Source organism: Heloderma suspectum, chromosome 1 (genome assembly GCF_057233095.1).
Source record: "Heloderma suspectum isolate Gila_16-S chromosome 1, 16-S_ref, whole genome shotgun sequence".
NCBI lineage: Eukaryota > Metazoa > Chordata > Lepidosauria > Squamata > Helodermatidae > Heloderma > Heloderma suspectum.
In genome coordinates, this window is record NC_139458.1 from 289,779,354 (window position 1) to 289,799,046 (window position 19,693).

General features: G+C 39.7%; 1 protein-coding gene across 1 annotated transcript in view; it reads right to left on the bottom strand.

The window, feature by feature from the left end:
* Positions 1-19,693, bottom strand: part of KHDRBS2 (KH RNA binding domain containing, signal transduction associated 2) — a 510,624-nt gene that overhangs the window by 29,301 nt on the left and 461,630 nt on the right. Inside the window, exons 9-12 of the mRNA XM_084812352.1 lie at positions 16,995-17,168; positions 14,987-15,036; positions 12,147-12,257; positions 10,794-10,896 (exon numbers count right to left, since the gene is read on the bottom strand). Of these exons, the coding sequence (XP_084668478.1) occupies positions 17,071-17,168 (98 nt within the window). The 3' untranslated portion in view covers positions 10,794-10,896; positions 12,147-12,257; positions 14,987-15,036; positions 16,995-17,070. The remainder of the gene's footprint in view (positions 1-10,793; positions 10,897-12,146; positions 12,258-14,986; positions 15,037-16,994; positions 17,169-19,693) is intronic.

A 19,693-nucleotide genomic window follows, 5' to 3' on the forward strand; every position in this document is an offset into this window, starting at 1 on the left:
GATGAGGGATGGGGGCAGGAAGTACACTGAAATGTGCTTGGGGTGTTCACATTTACACACCACTCCTAAGTTATGTAGTTCAGAGTGCTTGATCTCCTGGGCTGTTAGGCATTTTGAGAGATGCATGGCTAGCACTGAAGTCAGCAGCTGTGCAACCCCATGTGTCTTCTTCCTGTCTCCTCTAGTAATGTCTAGTAATAACAATTGTGTGGCATGATGTCACCTTGTTGTGAATTTTCCTGCCTATCCAAGCAGCAGCTGATAAAGTAGAATGGGGGCAGCAAAACTTGTAATGCAAAAGATGTCACATTACAATTCACATTTGCCATTTTTAGAATTTACTGGCGGGAGATGAGGAGGGTGAGACTTGAGTCTGTTATTTTTGGATCATATAAACAGGCATTCTGTTGTGATTGGGGTAGGAAGTACACTGAAATGTCCTTGGGGAGCTCACCTTTACAAACCACTCATAAGTTATTCCACCTTTTAACAGCTTACTGAAACAACATGAGTCTTTCAATTTTTAGCTTCAAAGGACCATGGTCTCATTTGAGCATTTGCCGACAAACATCCCCAACTATGATATTCCTGACTAAATCTAATTTTTAAGGGCTTCTGTCTAGCATGGCATATTTCCAGTGTTGTTTACATGATATATCCTCTGTGCTGAATTTCTATATAACTAGCAGCTACTAGAAACTGCTGAAATACCAGCCAAACCACCTTGTTCTTTCTACAAGACAACAGCATACAGAAAGGGTCTGATTTAAAATATTCTCAAGAGGAAGCCCTTCATCTGAATTGGTGGTAACTGGGGCTGAGCTTTAGAAAATGAGAGCTCACTCCTGGAAATTAAATTCTGTACTAGTCTTCAGCTCCAAAATGCACAAAAGTTCCAGAAGATGTGAAGTCATGATTTAAAAAAAGAGTGCCTGTGAGCTTATGTACAATTGGGTTTCCCTAACTTCTGAATAATTTTGGCTTAACTCACATAACATGTTAGGGATCTGAGGATGCTAGAATATTAATGAAACAGCAATTAATTTACTCCAAATAATCATGCATAACACTGCAATTAGCACAAGTAATGTAACGTGTGAGCCTTTGAAGCCTTATTTACTGCATATTATGGTTGCATTGTACACCATGGTTCATCTAGCCAACATTTGCATGACTGATGTATGTATGCATGCATTATTATTGTCCATTGGTAATTTAATTCTTGAGTGTATATATATATATATATATATATATATATATTCATATTCTTACTGCACAATAAATAATAGCTGCAGCTACTGGACTGAACTTCAGTTACTCCACATAACAATTATTGCAATTGATGCAATGTGTAAACAGGACCTTAGACATCTATTACGTTTGTTTTGCTGGCAGGTGATTTTATCAATGCCATCTGTATTGTAAGCAGAAGTGCTCCAATATTTGCCTAGTTATTTGTTGCTTCTATCATGAAGTACTTGCTCAGCAAAGGCAATAATTATCGCTGTATATTACAAATGCAAACAATATTAAATGATAAAGATATGCCATCTAGTAAGGGATGGGGAATTCCTTTAGGAGATGCCAGCATAGCTATTCTTTGGTCAGTGTTCAAGTCAGAAAACTGGCTTCCTTGCACCTCCCTGTTTCATCTAGCAAGCCTTTGCCTGACTGCTATATTCATGAGTTATTATTGTCCATTGAGAATTCATAATTCCTGAATAACCAGATGTTCTTTCTGCTATATAATGAGACTTCTGAAGTCTTGCTTGGCTAGAGTGAAAGAGCAAAATATGCAAATGAATGGAATGGGTCTCCCTTACAACTTAATCCCAAAACTTTGCTCTAGCAAGCCAATACAAGACTCGCATTGTTGTCTTTGGGGGCTCCTAGTTCAGTCCCTCCCAAGATGGACATAGAGTAGAGTTGAATGTGAACACCAATCAAGATCATTTTTTACATCATAAGAGTTAAGGCAGTAGCTCAGCTTCACTTCACTGGCTACCTGAACTGGAAAAGCAAGCAATTAATTTCATCCTGTTGGGTGCACGCTACTCAAATGTAGCAAGGAGAACTAGGATCTCCTTTCAAATCTCTTGAAATAATACCAATCCATGTTTTTCATGTTGTGGGTTCTACTTTAGTATAATTAGATGTATTCCAGTTTAAAATAACATATGTTCTGAATTTGAAATAATGTATATTATGTATTTCAATACCGTGATTTTGTTGTTGTTGTAATGTTGATCAGTTGTATACCTCTGCTGGATAAACAACTGAGTCGAAAGTTCTTAAAATAAACTTTACTGCTCGAATTTGGGTGGGAGGTGGGAAGGGCTAATCTATTTCATGCACTCTTAACTGGTGTACTGTCGGTGGTCCAGATGTTCATGCAGAGGAGGACAGTAGTCCATGCTCTCTTTTCCTTCTCCTGTTGTGTTATTTATATTTAACAACCATTGTTAGCTGGAGGAAGTGTGTTCATGCCTAATGTTACTATTGAATCACAGGTCTCTGTCTGGCACTTGTGGTGTGAAGGCTTGATATGTCATCAGACTGAGGGCCAGAGCAGAAAGCTGCACTTCCTGCCCTCACTCTGACATTGTCTGGGTAAGAAGGAATTTTGAACAAAAGCAGGACCCAGCAATAGTGATGAACATGAATACCTAAGTGGGCAAACACTTCAACCCTGTTTTGGTTCCCCACAAATTGCCTCAATGCCCAGCCTCCAACTCCACAGCTTGCAAATAGGAGTGGGGGCAAAGATGGGGGCATTTGGGCTCCTATCGAACCAGTTTTATAGTTAGAATAGAAGTTTCTGATCTCACAAAGAGCCCCTCCAAAATGTTCTACAGAAGCAATGAAAGGCAGAGGAAGCAGACGTGACTCATGCTTCCTCTCCCCATCCTTCCCAGAACTGTGTGAAGTGTGGGTGGAAGAGATGTATGTTCTCCCTGTGATGTATCTGAAGTTTGACTGACTGATGCCATTGTTTAAAAAGTAAACAAGTCTTGAATACAGTGATGTCTGTCATTCTCCAAGTTATTAACTTGTAACTGATGTGTGCATAAGTCAGTGCCTCATGAACTGTGTCTTATGTATATTTCTAGGCTCTTTACTAGTGTATTATTAGGGATCCAGGTGTTCCTGCAGGGAAGGCTAGCAGAATAGGATTCATTTTCCTTCTCCTGTTGAGCATGTTAAGAATTAGCATGTTAAGAATAATTATTACCTGGATAACGTGTGTTGATTCCTGATGACATCATTAGTGAATCGCAAGACTCTGATTGGCCTCTGGTAAGGAAGGTGTGAAATTCTGGTAGGGTTAACCAAGTATGGAGTTTAGGTTTAAATTTAGGAAAATTTGTGAGTTATGTTGCCTGATGCCTTCTTAACAGCCACTTGGGTTTTCTGGAACTATCTCAAGGGAAGAACAGTCCAGAAGTATATGGCTAATGCCATTGTGAATTTTTTGTAACATGGCTTAAAAGATAGAATTTGGAACCTGTACATTGATGAGTCCTGTTTTTCAGCACTAACTAAGCCAAACACTAATAAGACAGTTTATGTAATCTGATATTTTGTTTACTTTTAATACCATGACCAGAATGCTCTTATTAAGAATGCTTTAAGACTGCATGGCTTCATATCGTGAAAAGGGCCTTTTTAAATCAGATAATCCAAAGGGAAACCAGAACTCAACCTGATACAAACAGAGGTGTCTCAGTCAGTCAAAAAGCTCTTTCCACAGTTCGTGCTTGTTTCACATGTTCCAGGCATGACCCTGGCTTGGATGATCAATGCCAGGAACTGATGACAGTTGTTAATAAATGGTCCTAGCTAGCAGCTTAAGAGTCTGATCTGAATAAGCTTTGGCTGATGGCTAACTAGATGTTACAGTAGAGGGCACATGCTCCATCTCCATATAAAGCTGTGTATGTGGATCTTTAACAGTAAAAGGAGGATGCAAGAGAGGGATGTGGAACCCTCATCCTGATTCATCCAGCACCTGACCTCCCCACAGTCTATTATTATTCCAGCCACTTTTCTTTGTTCCTGGCTCAATTCTGATATGAAAGACAGGAAGGGAGAAAAGTGGCCAGAACAACCACCCATGGGAAGTGTTTTTTTTTTCTTGTGCAGTACTTCTACTGTTATAGTAAGACCCATTCAGCCCCGTTTTGTATGTGTATAATGACTTTGTCACATCAATTTAGCTTTGACTATTTAGACTTGAGGGGATGGTAGGGAGGGATTAAAGTGCCATTGGAAAGCCTCATACTTCCAATAGGAGTAGGCATCTATGACAAATTCATTTCAGTTTGTTTTTGGTCAGGATTTACTCAGTTTGCACCTATTGGACCGAACATGGTCTCAGCTGCCATCTGCAGTTGAAGTCTGTACATTTCTAAACATGCAATGTAATTTGCAGACCCAAAACACTGCATTCAACTACATGGCATGGGTACATTTGAAAAATGTGCATGAAAAAATGTACACTCTTGAAAAACGCACATAAATACGTTCTAATCAATGGTAGAAGAATGCATACATTTCAAAGATGTGCACAATTGATACGTAAATTGGAAAAATATGCAGGGATTTTCATGCGATAAGAAAAAATACAAAGCTTGCAATCTTATACAGAATTGAAATGGAATGTGCTTCGAGATGGAATTCGGAGAAATTTGGTGAGCTTAAGTTCTGCTGATTCACACATCCCTAAATATGAGTAGAGAAGGCAATTCTCTGCTCTTTTACACAAGAACCAGAGGCATGGGGAAAGGAAGCGAGAACTTGTGCTTCCTTCTTGCTACTTCTGAAGAATGTCCAAGAGGCAGCCCAATATGAGGATGGCGTTTGTTCACTTTGTGTCTGTTCCATCTATATTTCCAAGGTGCAGTCCAAGACTGATCTCCAAATCTGTACTGACAAAATAATATTTGCTAGATGGAATCCAGCATAATCCAGCATTCTTGTATTTACATATTGACTTCAGGTGTTCTAGCATGGCTATGAGACGTCAGGAACTGCCAAGCAGAATTTTAAAAGCAACTAATTTAAAACACTATTATCACACACTGTCTACATTCTATCAAGGGCCATCATCACATCATTTGAATAAGAATATCCTTGACTATATTTGGCAACTAGCGTAGGTGTGCAGAGGAGAAAAATGCTCTCCCATGTAATCCATAACAAAAGGAAAAGAAGCAAGGAAGGGTATTGTCTAACTACAGAATCAATAGACAATACAAGTAATAATAAAATAAAATGCAAATTATAGAATCTTTACTTATTTTTTCCTTCAAATCTAACCCTAAATGCATTTACTCAGGAGTCAGTTCAACTGGTACCAATGGAACTGAATGAATAAACATGTGTTATTAGAATTCCAGTGTTATACCACACCCTACAGCTTACAGATTCCTATAGGGACCAGGGACTGATTCACATGAGTGCAGATGACTCTGTTTCACCACTTGCAGTTAGGCCTGGTCTATTGTGTAGACTGCAGCATAATAAGGTGGCAGAATCCATCTCTCACTGCAGGTTGGGGGATCACATCTTTGAATGCTCACCTACATAAAAATAACACCCTGCAAGTTGAAAATTAGTACAACCAGTTGGGCAATATCCTGGGTTAGTTATTTTGGAGGGGGGGGGGAGGATTTTTTTTACAAGAGAGTATTGGAGTTGCATAGGGTCTCCAATCCAGTGTAGTACAGAAGTCTTAAAAAAGAAAGAAAAAGAAGGAAACCCCCTCAATTAATACTAAATAATGCTTCACTGTTATTTTTTTGCCCTATTGATAAATTTCTAAAATTGACCAGGGCAGCAAATGTGGGGGTGGGTTTTTTTTTTTTTTTTGCTCAGCCCTAACTTATTTCAATATCAAACATAAAATAAGGATGAGTGGACTCCCTCAGTTCTACTCTGACATACTGTTGTTCCTCAGGTTCCTCACTAGTTGAATTCCAGGAGGAACTCCAGTTTTCAGAAGGTCCGTAATGGATTTTGCAAAATCCCCCACCATCCACCTGACTTAGTCTGTGAATGTGTACACCTGGGGGGTCTGTAACAGCACATTACACACAAAAGTATGTAACAACATATGACCAATTTTTGTCAGAGCCAGATTAAGGCCACAATGGTCTCTGGGGCTAGCCATCTGTTGTGGGCCCCCTACTCTGCCCCAATACTAAACTCACACATGACATTTGAGCACATGCGCACGCATGCACGCATGCACATGCACACAGTCAACAATATGCAACAATAATGCAAAAATATTTTTCACGACATATTTTGGTGGAAATCATCTTCCATGCTTTCCTGGAAGCAAAAGACTAATATCTTTTCGATGGCACAGAACTCAAATACAGTCAAAAGCTTCCCTTTTTACAGCATACAGCACACAGAAAATATAAACACACTGAAGTGCTTTCTTTCTCACCCTCACACACACACTGTCACGAAAGAGACAGAGACTGACTCACTGGCCCATTCAGACACAACAGCCAAACAGAAGACATATGCGTACACATCCAGCCAGTGGAGGGGGCCCAGGACCTGAGAAGGACCAGCAAATGCCTTCCATTTCTCACTGAATAACCTTGGGCTAGTCACTACCTCTCAGCTTAACCTACCTCACAGGATTGTTGTGAGGGTAAAAATAGGGAAATCTTTAGTTCCTGGAGGAAGGGCAAAGTATAACTATAATAAAGTAAATAATTCTGTACTAGAAAAACCTAGTTGTCTTACACTATGTTCATAATAAGCCTCCCTAGCTTATTATGCCATCTGTGCATTGCATTACTGTGTGTCCTCATTTACATGCATGTGCAGTCTAGACAAGATGCATCAAGTACCACACTTGGAAATTTATCTTATAAAGACCCTGGGGAGGGAGCCTGAAGACTGACATCAATTCTTATAACTCATATTAAACATTCAAAATTGGTAAAAACAGAAAAACAAAAACAAAACCATCGTCTTGCTTCTCATACGCCCCACCCATATGCCTCCATCTTCTGCATGAACATCAACCCAAATAAATTTTATTAACAACAAAAACAACAGGGAGTCTTGTGGCACCATAAAGACTAACACATGTATTCTGGCATAAGCTTTCATGCTGTATAGTCCACTTCATCAGATGCATGGAGTATTATAGGGATTTTCAAGTTTATCTGTAGTACATATGGGGATGGGGGGTGGGGAATTGTAGACAGTGAGGTCAGAAGAAAATTACATGCAGAAATTAATTAGCGAAATAAAGTGGTCCTTCTTTTCATTCAAGACTTTACATCCCCTCTTGCATTTCCCTAACAACAACAACAAAAACCAGTACACTAGTAGACAAGATAACTCTAGACTACATTGGAGTGATGTCATATACTCCTCTTCCTCCCAGCAATATGGGTATAACATCCTTGAACAAAAGAATTGTCTGTTTCTCACAAAATGACTGGAATGTGCTTGAACATTTTGCCTCATATCTCGGGTTCTACAAGGGCTAGATATTTGCTCTCTTTTAGTTGAAAGCTGGGAATCTGAGCTAGCTAGTAGGTCTTCTGAAATGTTGGGCTGGGGGCTACAGCCCCCTTAGCCCTGTAGTTAATCTGGCTATGCTTTTTATAAAAAAAAAAAGAAAAGAAAAAAAGTGGAAGGGGTGAAGGGGATGCTTAACCTTTTCCCCACCAACACTTTTCCCACTCCAAATTGCTATTGCTCCCAGGCTATTTACAAGGGTAAATAAGCATTTGCAATCCCATGGAAAGGAGCTGGGAGCAGCTGGGTGGGGGAGCTGGAGTGGGAAAATGGTGAGTGAGATGGATGCCCCCCCCCCAATTCTTCTCCACTAAAACTAGGATCCCCTGAAAACAACTTTTCTTCACAAAGAGTGGCTACCAGGGCTTCTTTGCATGTTTCTGTGTTATTTGTAGTTTGTTACTGTTTGCCCCTGGTGGGGATGTCTTCACTTCCTTTCAGTTGATATGCCCTTGGTGGTGGTCCTTGCATACTCCCCCAGGACTCTGTTCTGGCTTCTTGATATATGGGGGGACTCACAGTGGCTTATTTGGCCTTTGACCAGTGGCTGTAGGGCTGTGTGCCTCCCCTTTCCCCCCCATGAAGTTTTTTTTTTTTTTAAATAAAGTTTAAAATAGAATAAAGGCAACAAAAAACAAACATACATAATAATATAAGAATATCATTAAAGAAATAAAGTTACTAATTATAATTCTAAAGTCTATCGCTGATATGCTTGTGGAACAGCTAGAGTAAATAGCTCAAGGAGAATCTTACGATCTAATAAGAAATTGAGAATACAAATTATACAGGAAACCAAGACAACTAAATGGGGTCATCAGTTACTCCCTAGATGTCTTTGAAGATCTTTCCTCTGGGATGAGGACTCTATGACCCTTCTATTCTCCACAGGAAGCCTTACTGGAAATCCTACCCCAAAGATGCCTTGTCCAATTTGTCTTGCCAGAACACCCTTGTCTCTGCCTGAATCATACCTAAATGGCAGGAGAGAACCAACAACCCACACCCCACTACAGGAAACAACCCACAATGTCAGCATTGCTATACAGCTACAGTCATGATTGGGGAGCTTTATGGTTAAGATTGGGTTATCTTGTTCTAAAATGTTAAAAACAGGAATTCTCCTCTAACACTTTTTATGCCAATTTAAATATTCAAGTATTTTCTAAAGAAAACAACCATCTTCTGACAAGCCATATAAAGTAACTGTGCAACTCCATTCTGGATAGGTAAGTCGTTGATGTCCAATAAACATTTCACTCCATTTGACATCTTAGTGCATGAATGAATGCATGCTGTATACATTGCTTGTTTAGGTCTAACATTGACCTTTGTTCTGTAAACCTGTGTTTACAGATTGAAGAGAGAAAGCCTGAAACTGCCTTCATGCTTTTTGAATCTTAAGAATGGTGTTTTCCCCATGACAGGATGAAATGGTAGATGCCAAAGGTTATTCAGTAGTTCTCAGAAAGAAAGCAATTTTTCTATCCCATAAGTACATGGACCCTTTTAATAAGATTCGCTTGAATAAAATAAACCTTAAAAACAATAATATAGAGGGCTGGGTGTAGAGTTGATCAAACCCTGGGCTGAGTCTAGAAGCAGAGTCAGCTTGCCTTGGACACTGAGAGAGGCAGTCTCAGAACAGGTATGGCCTGCCACTGCTGATACCAAGAGAAGGGGCAGGGGTCATTTTTGTGGGTGGTGCAATGACAGAACATTGCAGCAACAATGTGCTTCATGTAACCATTTTGTCTGTCTGTCTGTAACTCATGCAGTTGTGAAACAGACTGCTCAGATAGTGTGTGCAGGTTTTGTGAGATTTGCTGGTACCGTCATTCACAACTCATGATTACTGCACTGCTATACTTGTGCAACTGTTATAATTATGTTCATTGTCTGTTAATGGCACAATATTATTTAATGTTTAAAAATCTGTGGAAACAGTTAGACTCCATATACGGTGGGATGAATCCAGGGTCCGCCTTCTCTGGATACCAAGAATCTGCTCAGGGAAAGTGCCTCTGCCCAATATAGGGGGATCTCCCCTTCACCCCATTCAGTAGGGCCCTCTGTATAGCATTTTTAGGGGGCTGAAGGGCCTGCCATGGGGAAGAGAGGGAGTCCCCTCCCACTAGCCCAGTTACATATGTCTGAATCAGGAACCAACCCTGTTTGTGTAGATTTTTGTAGTTTATATTGTGGGATAGATATCATTGACCTCAATGACTTATGTGTGTGCAGCTACATTCTTTTATTGGAAAGGGAAGGTCTCAATAAAGGCAGGAGTTTTTAACTTACAAATGGTGTCATGCTTAATCATATCCACCAGCTATTTTATTTGTATGGCTTCTGGTGGGGGGACGGACGGACACATTTGAACCTATTACCAGTTTGGTACAGTTAATTTTTCTCTTAAAGGAGGGTTAAAGAGGGTTACATACAGAATTTGTAATGCTATCATCTTTTTACCTTTAAAAAAGTGAGTTTTCTTGAAGTTACAGTTTTTAAAGGATCTTTAATACAACCACAGTGAGTCACATGGCAACTGAGGGGCTCATCTTTAATGTGAAAACCTGTGCAAGATCACACTTCTGAATAAGATTGGAAACTGTATTCCATTTAACTAGCCCAGTAAAGTTCAGTGCAATCACGACTGTGAACCACCTAAACATTGATTAATTGTTTCAATTATTTAATGGCTTAAATAAATCAGGTGATATTTTGAGGCTCTTTATGAAAGATTATCTTGTCTCAAGAACACAGCAAAACAATTTGTTTGGGAAATCACCGTAAACCCTTGTTATGGAATTTCCTTCCAAGGAGATTAGACTAGTCACATGTCTGATGACTTTTAGGTGGGCAGACAAAATGGTTTTTATTTTGCCTGGCCTTTCATGGTTTGAGATTGAAGGTTTTAACTCTGCTTAGTTTTCATGTTCTCTTTTAATTTTGTGGGTTTTTTTTTTTTTGCAGGGGGGTTAGTATTTTTTTTATTGTAAATCATCTTGGGGGTGCTTTTCAACACCAAAAGTCATTACAGAAATGTGTGTAGAAATCAATCAATAAAATACTTTGCCTTAATGCACTTTATGTACAATAGTGCCAACAACACAGATGAACTGAAATGATTTCTGTCCTAATTCTAAAGTAATTTATACTGACAAACAGTAAATCAGTACAAGCTTTCTAATCCTTATTGAAATGCCATATTCTTCAAGGCAGGGAGGCTGTCCTACCTTGCTTTGTTCCTTGTACTGTGTTAAATCAAATGTCTGCTTTTTGTGTAACACACACAGTCCATTCCAAAGCCCATGCAATTCACTGGAAACAATAATGATCCTAAGAGTGAAATGAGACAGTAACTCAGTGCAGGTCTGGTACTGAAGAGATTACCTTTAAAGTACCTGTTACACTACTTCCTTGTCTAACATTTCAGCTATAAATAAGCTCTGATGATAAAAATAGCTGACTTTGTCCTTCTTGACATGTTTATTCATGCAGTTTGTATCCTGCTCTTCCTCTGCAGAACTAAGAGTAGCTTACATATGGTTTCTGGGTGGTCCCGCATCCAACCAATTTACAAAGCCACACCAGCTTAGTTTGAATAGTAGAGCTGCACCATATGCTTTTGTATGACAGGTTTTCCACATTTTCCTGGAGCTGGGCAAACCCTAGTTTTGTTCCATTGGCTTCTCCCCACCGTGCAACAATGTAGAAGCACTGAACTCAGGGAAACACTGTTCCCAGGCCTGAAGCAAAGCTTAGATTATTATTTTTGAAGAAACAAATTCCTTTAAATAAACTTGTTTGGGGAAGGAAATATCCAGGGCATCCTGAGCACCAACTAGTGACTGTTCCTCCTATGAACAGGCTAGGAGTAGCCATGGCACAGAGGTATGATTTGATATCCACTAGCTGAGCAGAAGAGAAAGATGCTGCACTTTCTCACGGGAGAGCCAGAAACAGCAGAAAAGGAATAAAATGCACTTCCAAGCTGCCAGATACAATGCTTTATGCTGTTCTGTTATTCTTATTTGCAGTGAAAATATCACTCTTAATATAGAAATGTTTTATCTTGTTTGCCCTCACAACAAACCTATGAGAGATTCCATAATTATTATTATTTAACTGAAAAATAAAGCCATCCATGACTGAGTCCAGAATGGAACCCAAGGCAAGGGATGCTATGCAAGAAGCCAAGTTCTGTGATTTGCACTCTTGTGCTGGTGGTGTGGTAAACAATCATAGAATCATAGAATAGTAGGGTTGGAAACAATGGTCCCTACGACTTGTGCATTTGCTTTGTGTCAAACCAGTGGTTTTCAAACTGTGTTCCAGAGAACCCTAGGGTTCCTCAGATGCTTCAAAGAGAACAGTAGTGGAGACTTGCCCACTTTTCCCTTTGCAAAGTGCTAGATGTGTTCTCAATTCATGTGGAGCAGGGGTGTTGAACCGCGGTCAGGCTGAGGGCTGAATTCAAATTTGGAGAAGCTCTTGGGGGCTCCAGTAGCGGTCAGTGCTGAAGGCAAAAGGGTGCAGGATCCAAAATACCATAAATACAAAAAATACCAGCATATTTTAACTGAAACCTGTTACTATGGATGTATGGACTGTACAATCTGCTCCGTCTGTGATTCACGGATTGTCAGGTGCCTTTTGTTCCATCATCCGCTCACAGATGGATGCAGATTTTTTTCATCCTGCAGAAAAATACACAAATAATTACGTAAGAGGTTTCGTAACAATTTACATAATTTACCTTTGTACGTAACATTTAGCATATTATCCCCAATTCCATTCAACTTTTCCTCAGCAGAAACTTGTGAATTTTCCTACGAATAAATATGTGTAAATTTGAGGATGGTAAAAAAAAATAAAATAAAAAAAATCCCAAAGTCCACAGACTCCGTGTGGCCTGAGGGGGTTGCTCCACAGCGGATTCCGCAGGTTGGATTCTTAGAAATCTGAGTTCATTTTAGTACATCTCGAATTCCTTCAGCATCTACCTGTTACTGCCAGTAAGTAAGACTTAGGAGAGGCATTCCAATCTTTTAGAATGGGGACAAAACTGCTCATATAGCTGTGAAGCCACCAAACAATTGGCAGTTGGTGGAAAGTGGGTGAGCCTAGGGGAAGGAGATATAGGGGTGGACGAAAGTCACTTACCTGTCCTCAAAGGACGTTCGCGGTGGGGGGGAGGCACTTCGCTGGTCCCCCCGCGAAGTTCAGGCCGAGGGGGGAGGCTTCCCGCCTCGGCCCGGCCGAAATTCAGGCCGGGGAGGAGGCTTCCCGCCTCGCCCGGCCGCGAATGCGAAAGTTTAAAAAAAAACAAAAAACGCCCCCTGATAGGCTACGTGACGATTCACGTAGCCTATCACGGCTAGATCTGCAAAGTCAGCCGTGATAGGCTACGTGAATCGTCACGTAGCCTATCACGGGTGACTTAAAAAAAAAAAAGCGCGTACGCTAATGGCGGCCCCCATAGGGAGCCGCCATTCGCGTTCCTTATTTAGTCGCTGTATTCTATGTAAAGATTTACGTAGACTACGGCGAAAATAAGGGCAACGCTATTTGCGTTGCCCTTATTTTCGCCGTAGTCTACGTAAATCTTTACGTAGACTACAGGGACCAAATAAGGAACGGGAATGGCGGCTCCCTATGGGGGCCGCCATTATCCGTACACACTTTTTTTTTTTTTTTAAAGTCACCCGTGATAGGCTACGTGACGATTCACGTAGCCTATCACGGCTGACTTTGCAAATCTAGCTGTGATAGGCTACGTGAATCGTCACGTAGCCTATCAGGGGGTGTTTTTTCTTTCTTTCATTGCAATGGCGGTGGCGGCAGCCAGTCGAAAGATCGGCTGCCGCTCCCGCCCCGCTCGAACACCCGCCAAACCGCCGGCCGGACCTGCTGCCGGGAGGGACATTCGGCGAAGGTAAGTCCCGTCCCGGGGGGGGGGTGCGTGGTGCGGTGGGGTGCGGAGGATTTCTCCCTGAAACTTGTTCGGGGGGCCGAACACGTTGGCACTCGGCCCCCTGAAGTTTCGGGGAGAAATTCTCCGCCAACCCTAAGGAGATATCGCCACTGCACTTGATTGGGATGGCAGGAGGGCCAGATTTGGCCCACAGGCCTCAAGTTCAACACCCCTGATACAGAATAATGATGACACCCAGCAGGCATGGCCACAGATCTGTGTAAACAGATTCTGCAACCTAGAACATTCCTTGAAATCTTCTGCACAAAAGGTTCTATAGATGCAAAGAGGATCTTCAGCCTCTGAGGCAACATGGAAAGCATTGCCTGATGACAGAAAGTTTGAAAACCACTGTTAAAAACCAGGACCACTCTTCCTCAGGTAAATTTCATATAGTTGTCATATCAGTCCCCAACCTACACTCCTTTACCCAGTGCCAGAGAAATTCAGCAAAGCTGGCTTCTGCCATCACTAAAAGGCCATAAGTAACTCAGTAACATTTATACACAAATCTTTCTCTTGAAGTAATAATTTACTGATATACAGTGTATTGCATAGACATTTGGGTTCTACATGACTCTAGAAGTCCAAGCTTTACTTCAGAAATATTATGAGAAAAAGAGAGACTAAAGGTCCGACTTGAACTCTTTTCCCAGGTCAATTCCAATGTAACATTTTTCCATCATAGAGGAATACTGTGGAGGAACTCATGTACAAAAAGTTATAACAGAATGCAAAATCTGTCAAAACGAGTGCGGGAGTAATCACTTCTCCTGGCACAAACTTTATGTAACCTGGTAGCATGCCAATTTGAAATGGCTTCACCTGCAAAGCAGGATAAAGAGGAATCAACAAGATGAAAGAGATCTATTGCTGTGAATCTATCATATATAAATTTAGCACAAAAATGGGCTAACACAAGCAATAATAAAATCCACAAACCTGGATTCTGAACAACAAATTGTACATTTAATGCCTTTCTGCTTCCATTGGATAGATTATTTACTAAATTTATATGGTGATTTTCAAAAGAAGTGCTCCTACCTTCAAAAGAAAAATGACTCAATACATCATGTTCATAAATACTATAAGAATTGTCGGACACCAGAAATTGCTTAATAGACAGACACATAAACACACATGGCTTGTTTCTACACCTTTTCCCCTTAATACAGCTTTTTCTTGTCAAGCAGAAGTATATTGCATCACATATTGGAGGCCCATCAACATTTTAGATATGCGATTATATCCACAGCATGATCCTGATCATCTTTACTCAGAAGTAAATCCCACTAGGTTCAGTGGGGCTTACTTCTATGTAAGTGTGCATAGGACTGTAACTTTGGGATTTGAAAAATATTAATGGTTTTTTATAGGTAACATTTCCAAGGAATAATTAAAACAATTACCGTTAGGAAAATATTTTCCCCTATAAATGTATTTATTGCTTACCTGGACATTAGGTAACTGTTTGCTGGTTGCTATCCTCTGTGTTTGGATCCCTGAAATAGTGAGACAGAACATTCAGTGTGACAGATGTAAAGCTAACTAAGCCCATATCAACCAACACAGCAGAATCAACTGACAAGACATATGCTTCAAAGACTAGTCGAGAAAGTTAGCATGCAACTCCAGCGGCAAGAGATCTTTTTCTTTTGTTTTGTTCACAAACTGAACAGCAACCGGCCTATGCTCTGTTCTGATCAAAAAAGTAAACCAATCACATTGACAAAAAGCCACCAGAAACAAAAAATTGTATTTAAAAGATTCCACCGTTTCGGTATCCCTACTATAAAGTCTTCCTTTTTGTCATAAAAATTTAGGTTATATATTCACTGTTAGCAAGAGTTGCATTACTATTATTGTTAATTTTAGTTCTGTTTATTGCCTCAAGGGTTATATATTGTAACATAATTTTGTTGCCACTAGTTAATGTTAATTAGTTGTTTTAATAGCCTATAATACCTATTTGTTATGTTTTGGCAGGTTTACTTTTTTAACTATCAGTAACTTAATCACTTGGAATATTTAACATTGCTGTTGCATACTCAAAATTACAGAGTTACTTATTAATGTTACCTGTTTAACGTTTAGTCATCCTTTGAGTCCTGCGACATATTTCCTTAATAATCATCAGCCATCAAGTCTGATATTCTCAAAAGAAATAACAGCCCTCTAAACTGCCTTCAAGGGAGGTGATAATTAGCACTGAAAATTACAAATAAAGTTTTTGAAGTTGAATAGCAACAACTGGGCAGTGACACTGATGATTGGTTTGTCAAGACAAATTATTAGATAACTACGCAAATGCAGCCAACACACTCCTCAGAGTGAAAACAATAAGGTGAGTCTATGCAATGCTTACATGTTGAATGGGATATTTAATGTGAGGGGAAACTCAAAGGTTGAAGAACTAGCATTTAGACAGTCTAACACTGGTAAGCAGTAATCTTACCTTTTTAAACTCCATTACATTCTCACGAGAGACATGCTAATACAAACAAGTCAATCAGAGTGTGTGTTTAGCAAGATCAAGCTTAGAGGATAGTTTAGAAATCCATTTATTGTTTCTAAAGCCACGTCTTTTTTCCCATTAACATGTTATACATTAGTGCCTGCTATCCATGATTCATGTCACAGTTTAGTTTGTTAGCTTTTAAATTATTTAACAACCATAAGTTATTAATACAACTTTTAAAGTCTTGCACATATTCTTAAAACAAGCTTGGGTTCATTTATATATTTTGTTTTTGAAAAAAAGTTTTTATATCGAAAACATTTTAGGCATCTCTTGAAGAAAAAATCAAGCAGGCATTTAAAGCTAAACACACGTAATTCCAAATTTAGTTTCTTACAAAAGGTTTCAGCTTTATTGACAAATTATGGCAAACATATTTGACAAAGTTATGGTTTCCTATTTAGAGAAGCTTACACATGGAACTTTATGTGATTTTTTAAAAAATAAAAACCCCCAAACAAATACAGGTTAAAACACTGGACAAATTCAGTTAGCTACATACATACAGTAGCTGATTGTTGTCAACCCCGTTAAAACAGCATTTAAAATGAAATTTACAAACTTAATATTAAACATCTTAAATCTAACTAACATATATTAAAAAGACAGGTTAAAACATCTTATCTACATCTTGATTATCATCTGGTTCAAAAAGGTCATATTACATTTTTAGCAAAACTCAACCTTAGTAGTATCGGGGGCAATAGATGCAGCTTCATGCTTTTTCTCCCCTGTTTTGCTTTAAAATTACACACAACAGTGAGGAACAACCAAGAGAACATCATCTTGCTGAATGGTTTAGTCAATGCTTGCCAACGGTCTTTTAAAGTCCATGTTATAAAATAATACTAATGCCAGTGTCACTCCAATGTGGAAACACAAGAAGTATATAGGGTAATCATAAGCAGTAATTCCTAGGATAGAAAAGAAATGGGCTATTACTTGTCTTGTTGCCGTTTACGTGGAGACCACGGGTTATTAATTGTCTTTAAGGTGAGGTCACAGATGAGGAGGACCTTCAATATCTACCATAGGGGTGTTCCCTGTAACCCCCTCTGGTTGACCTGGGAGGTGGCGCCTTTAGGCTGGGACGGCTTATGGCCCACTCTTCTTGCGCTAAAACAGACAAAATAAGAAGAAAGAGTTTGCTTTATTTTGGCAGGCATGTATTGTGTACGAGATCAAGTTGTTCCCAACGGTGCATCTAGCAAACAAAATATGAGGATGGCTTTATGATCTATTTCTCTGTCCTTCCTAAAATCTTATTTATAAGATTCAATTGTCTGCCTAGGCAGCTCTCAGCAAAGACCAACAAGCCTCTTTCCCTCGTTTTATGCAAGATATGAATATCCAATTTACTGCTAACACAATGAGCCCTAGAAAAACCGTTGCTTTAAGTCTGCCTGCTCCAAACCTATTCCACAACTGAGTTTCTAACATGCTATGCTAAAGCACCAAAGTGGGTATCATTTTCTGCAGCTGGAACATTAACTGGATCAGGAGTTGAGTCAGAAGCGGGTAATTGAAATACGTAAGATCCTCTGCTTCCACTTTCAACTAAAAAAGAAAACAGTAGGGCAGAAGCTACTTGGAACTAAGATACCATTAGGACAGCATTTTTTTCAGGGTGTGTAGATAATTCTGAGTATACATGAAAATATATTAGGTACCATATAGACATCAGTCATTCCAATAACAACAATATATTGATTTACTGTAGTAGTTGGAGCCATAACGGCTCTTAGTGGATTTACTGTCACTGTTAGGAATTTCACTAGCATGTGGTATCCTCAATGTTGCTGTGTGTTATGGCGCGCGAGTAGCTTTCGTCTGCTTGATGGCTTCCTGAAGCAGTATTGGATGTCCAAACCCTGTTGTACAAATGCCTCTGCTGATCTCCCCTCCCATTTGTCTTTTGGGGAAAAGGTGGAGGGATCGGAGGGTTTCAGGCACATGAAATTGTACGTTTGATTCGCTAACCTCCTCCTGAGCACACAGAGCCCATAGTGGCTGGGAAGACCAGAAAGGTAGATATCCAAACACAGCCACTGCCTTACAAATGCAAAATGCATAGCACAGGTAGAATTTACTCTGATAAATAATTGGACTGTTTGTATATGAAGGATTTGGTTAGTTCAGTACTAAAAAATGATCACATTAACTCCTTGTTAAGAAAGGCCCAGATCATGAGAACCACGAGCAGAGCTTTACTCGTGCAATGGGACTGTCCCACCTCTTCCTTCTCGCTGCGGCACCTTGCACCCTGCTACAATTTCATCCAATATTCAGGTCATAATCATTCTGGAAAGAGAAGCCCACACTTTATGGGATATAGGGTTAAATCCAACATTACACTAGTGGAAGTCCGCTAGCATAACAGGAGCTCCTCCCTCCTGCCCTGTGTAGCCATCTACACTCTCTGTAAATGTTCTCTGGAGGGTTTCCCAGGCCTCTGGAGCAGATTTTGAGGTTGTGCGGGTGGGTGGCTGTGGGAGGGGACGGGATATTCCCCCTCCCCCCGTTCTACTGATGGAAGCAGCTCCATCAGTGGAATTACACCACTGGATCCAACCACAGTCTTAATTGTAATTTAGGACATCTCTGTTACATGGCATTCTGTTCCCAGTTCACATATTTGTAGACTGTTTACCTTGCATACATGGCAGAAGCTCAAAGATCAACCAGGAAGCATGGTAATTAATTGCCATGTTGAATATAGTTAAGCATGCCTAGCAGCCTTGCTCAGAATGACGTATGTTTACAGCCATTAAAATATGTGGAATGTTAACATCTGTTGAAAGCAATATGTTAAATACAGGAATGTTAACTTATATTGAAAGCCACTTTTCAGCAAAAAGAATAACAGAAAATGTTGTTTTGTGAAAACAAATGTCCTTGAACAGATTATCAGTACCCCCCCCCCCAGCATGTGGCCCCAGCTGATAGATTAGGCTTTGTAGTTCAAACACCCATGCAGTTTCTCATTCAGTTAAGGATACCATGCAGACCCCTGATTTTGAAATCAAATCATATGCCTCTAGTTGGATTAGCGCACAAATGGTTATCACAAGGCTCTCTGCCATCTCCTTTCAGACATATGGGAAAATTTTAGGGATATTTTAAGTGGGTAAACAATGGCAGGATCTAACCAAGAATTCTAATACTGTGCGAAGGTGATGAAACAGTGTAATTCCTAGATATGTTACTATTTTTTTACTTTGGCAAAAGACTGGTAAATTACAATACAGAAGCCATGGAAGAAACACAGTAGTTAAACTTTAATGACATAATCAAGCTTTTAAATTATTGATCATGCTTTTCTTAACTATTGACTACTTTTGTAGAAAAAAGCTGGGTGATTTGATGTCTCTAGGCAATTACAAAACACTAGTAACCTGGGTCTGTTAATTCATATTGAAAGCAACTTCTTAGCAAAGAGAATATAATAGAGAATACTGCTGTGAAAACAAGCACAGAAAATTATTTTGTGCTGGCAGAAATGTTAGCATAACTTTTTATTCTGAAATGGTATGCTGCTTTTAAATAACAAGGGATTAACTGGGACTATGTACAACTCATTTTGTTGTATTGTCAACATATTTAGAACTGTTCTAAAAAGAATTCATTGGAAAGCAAAGTTT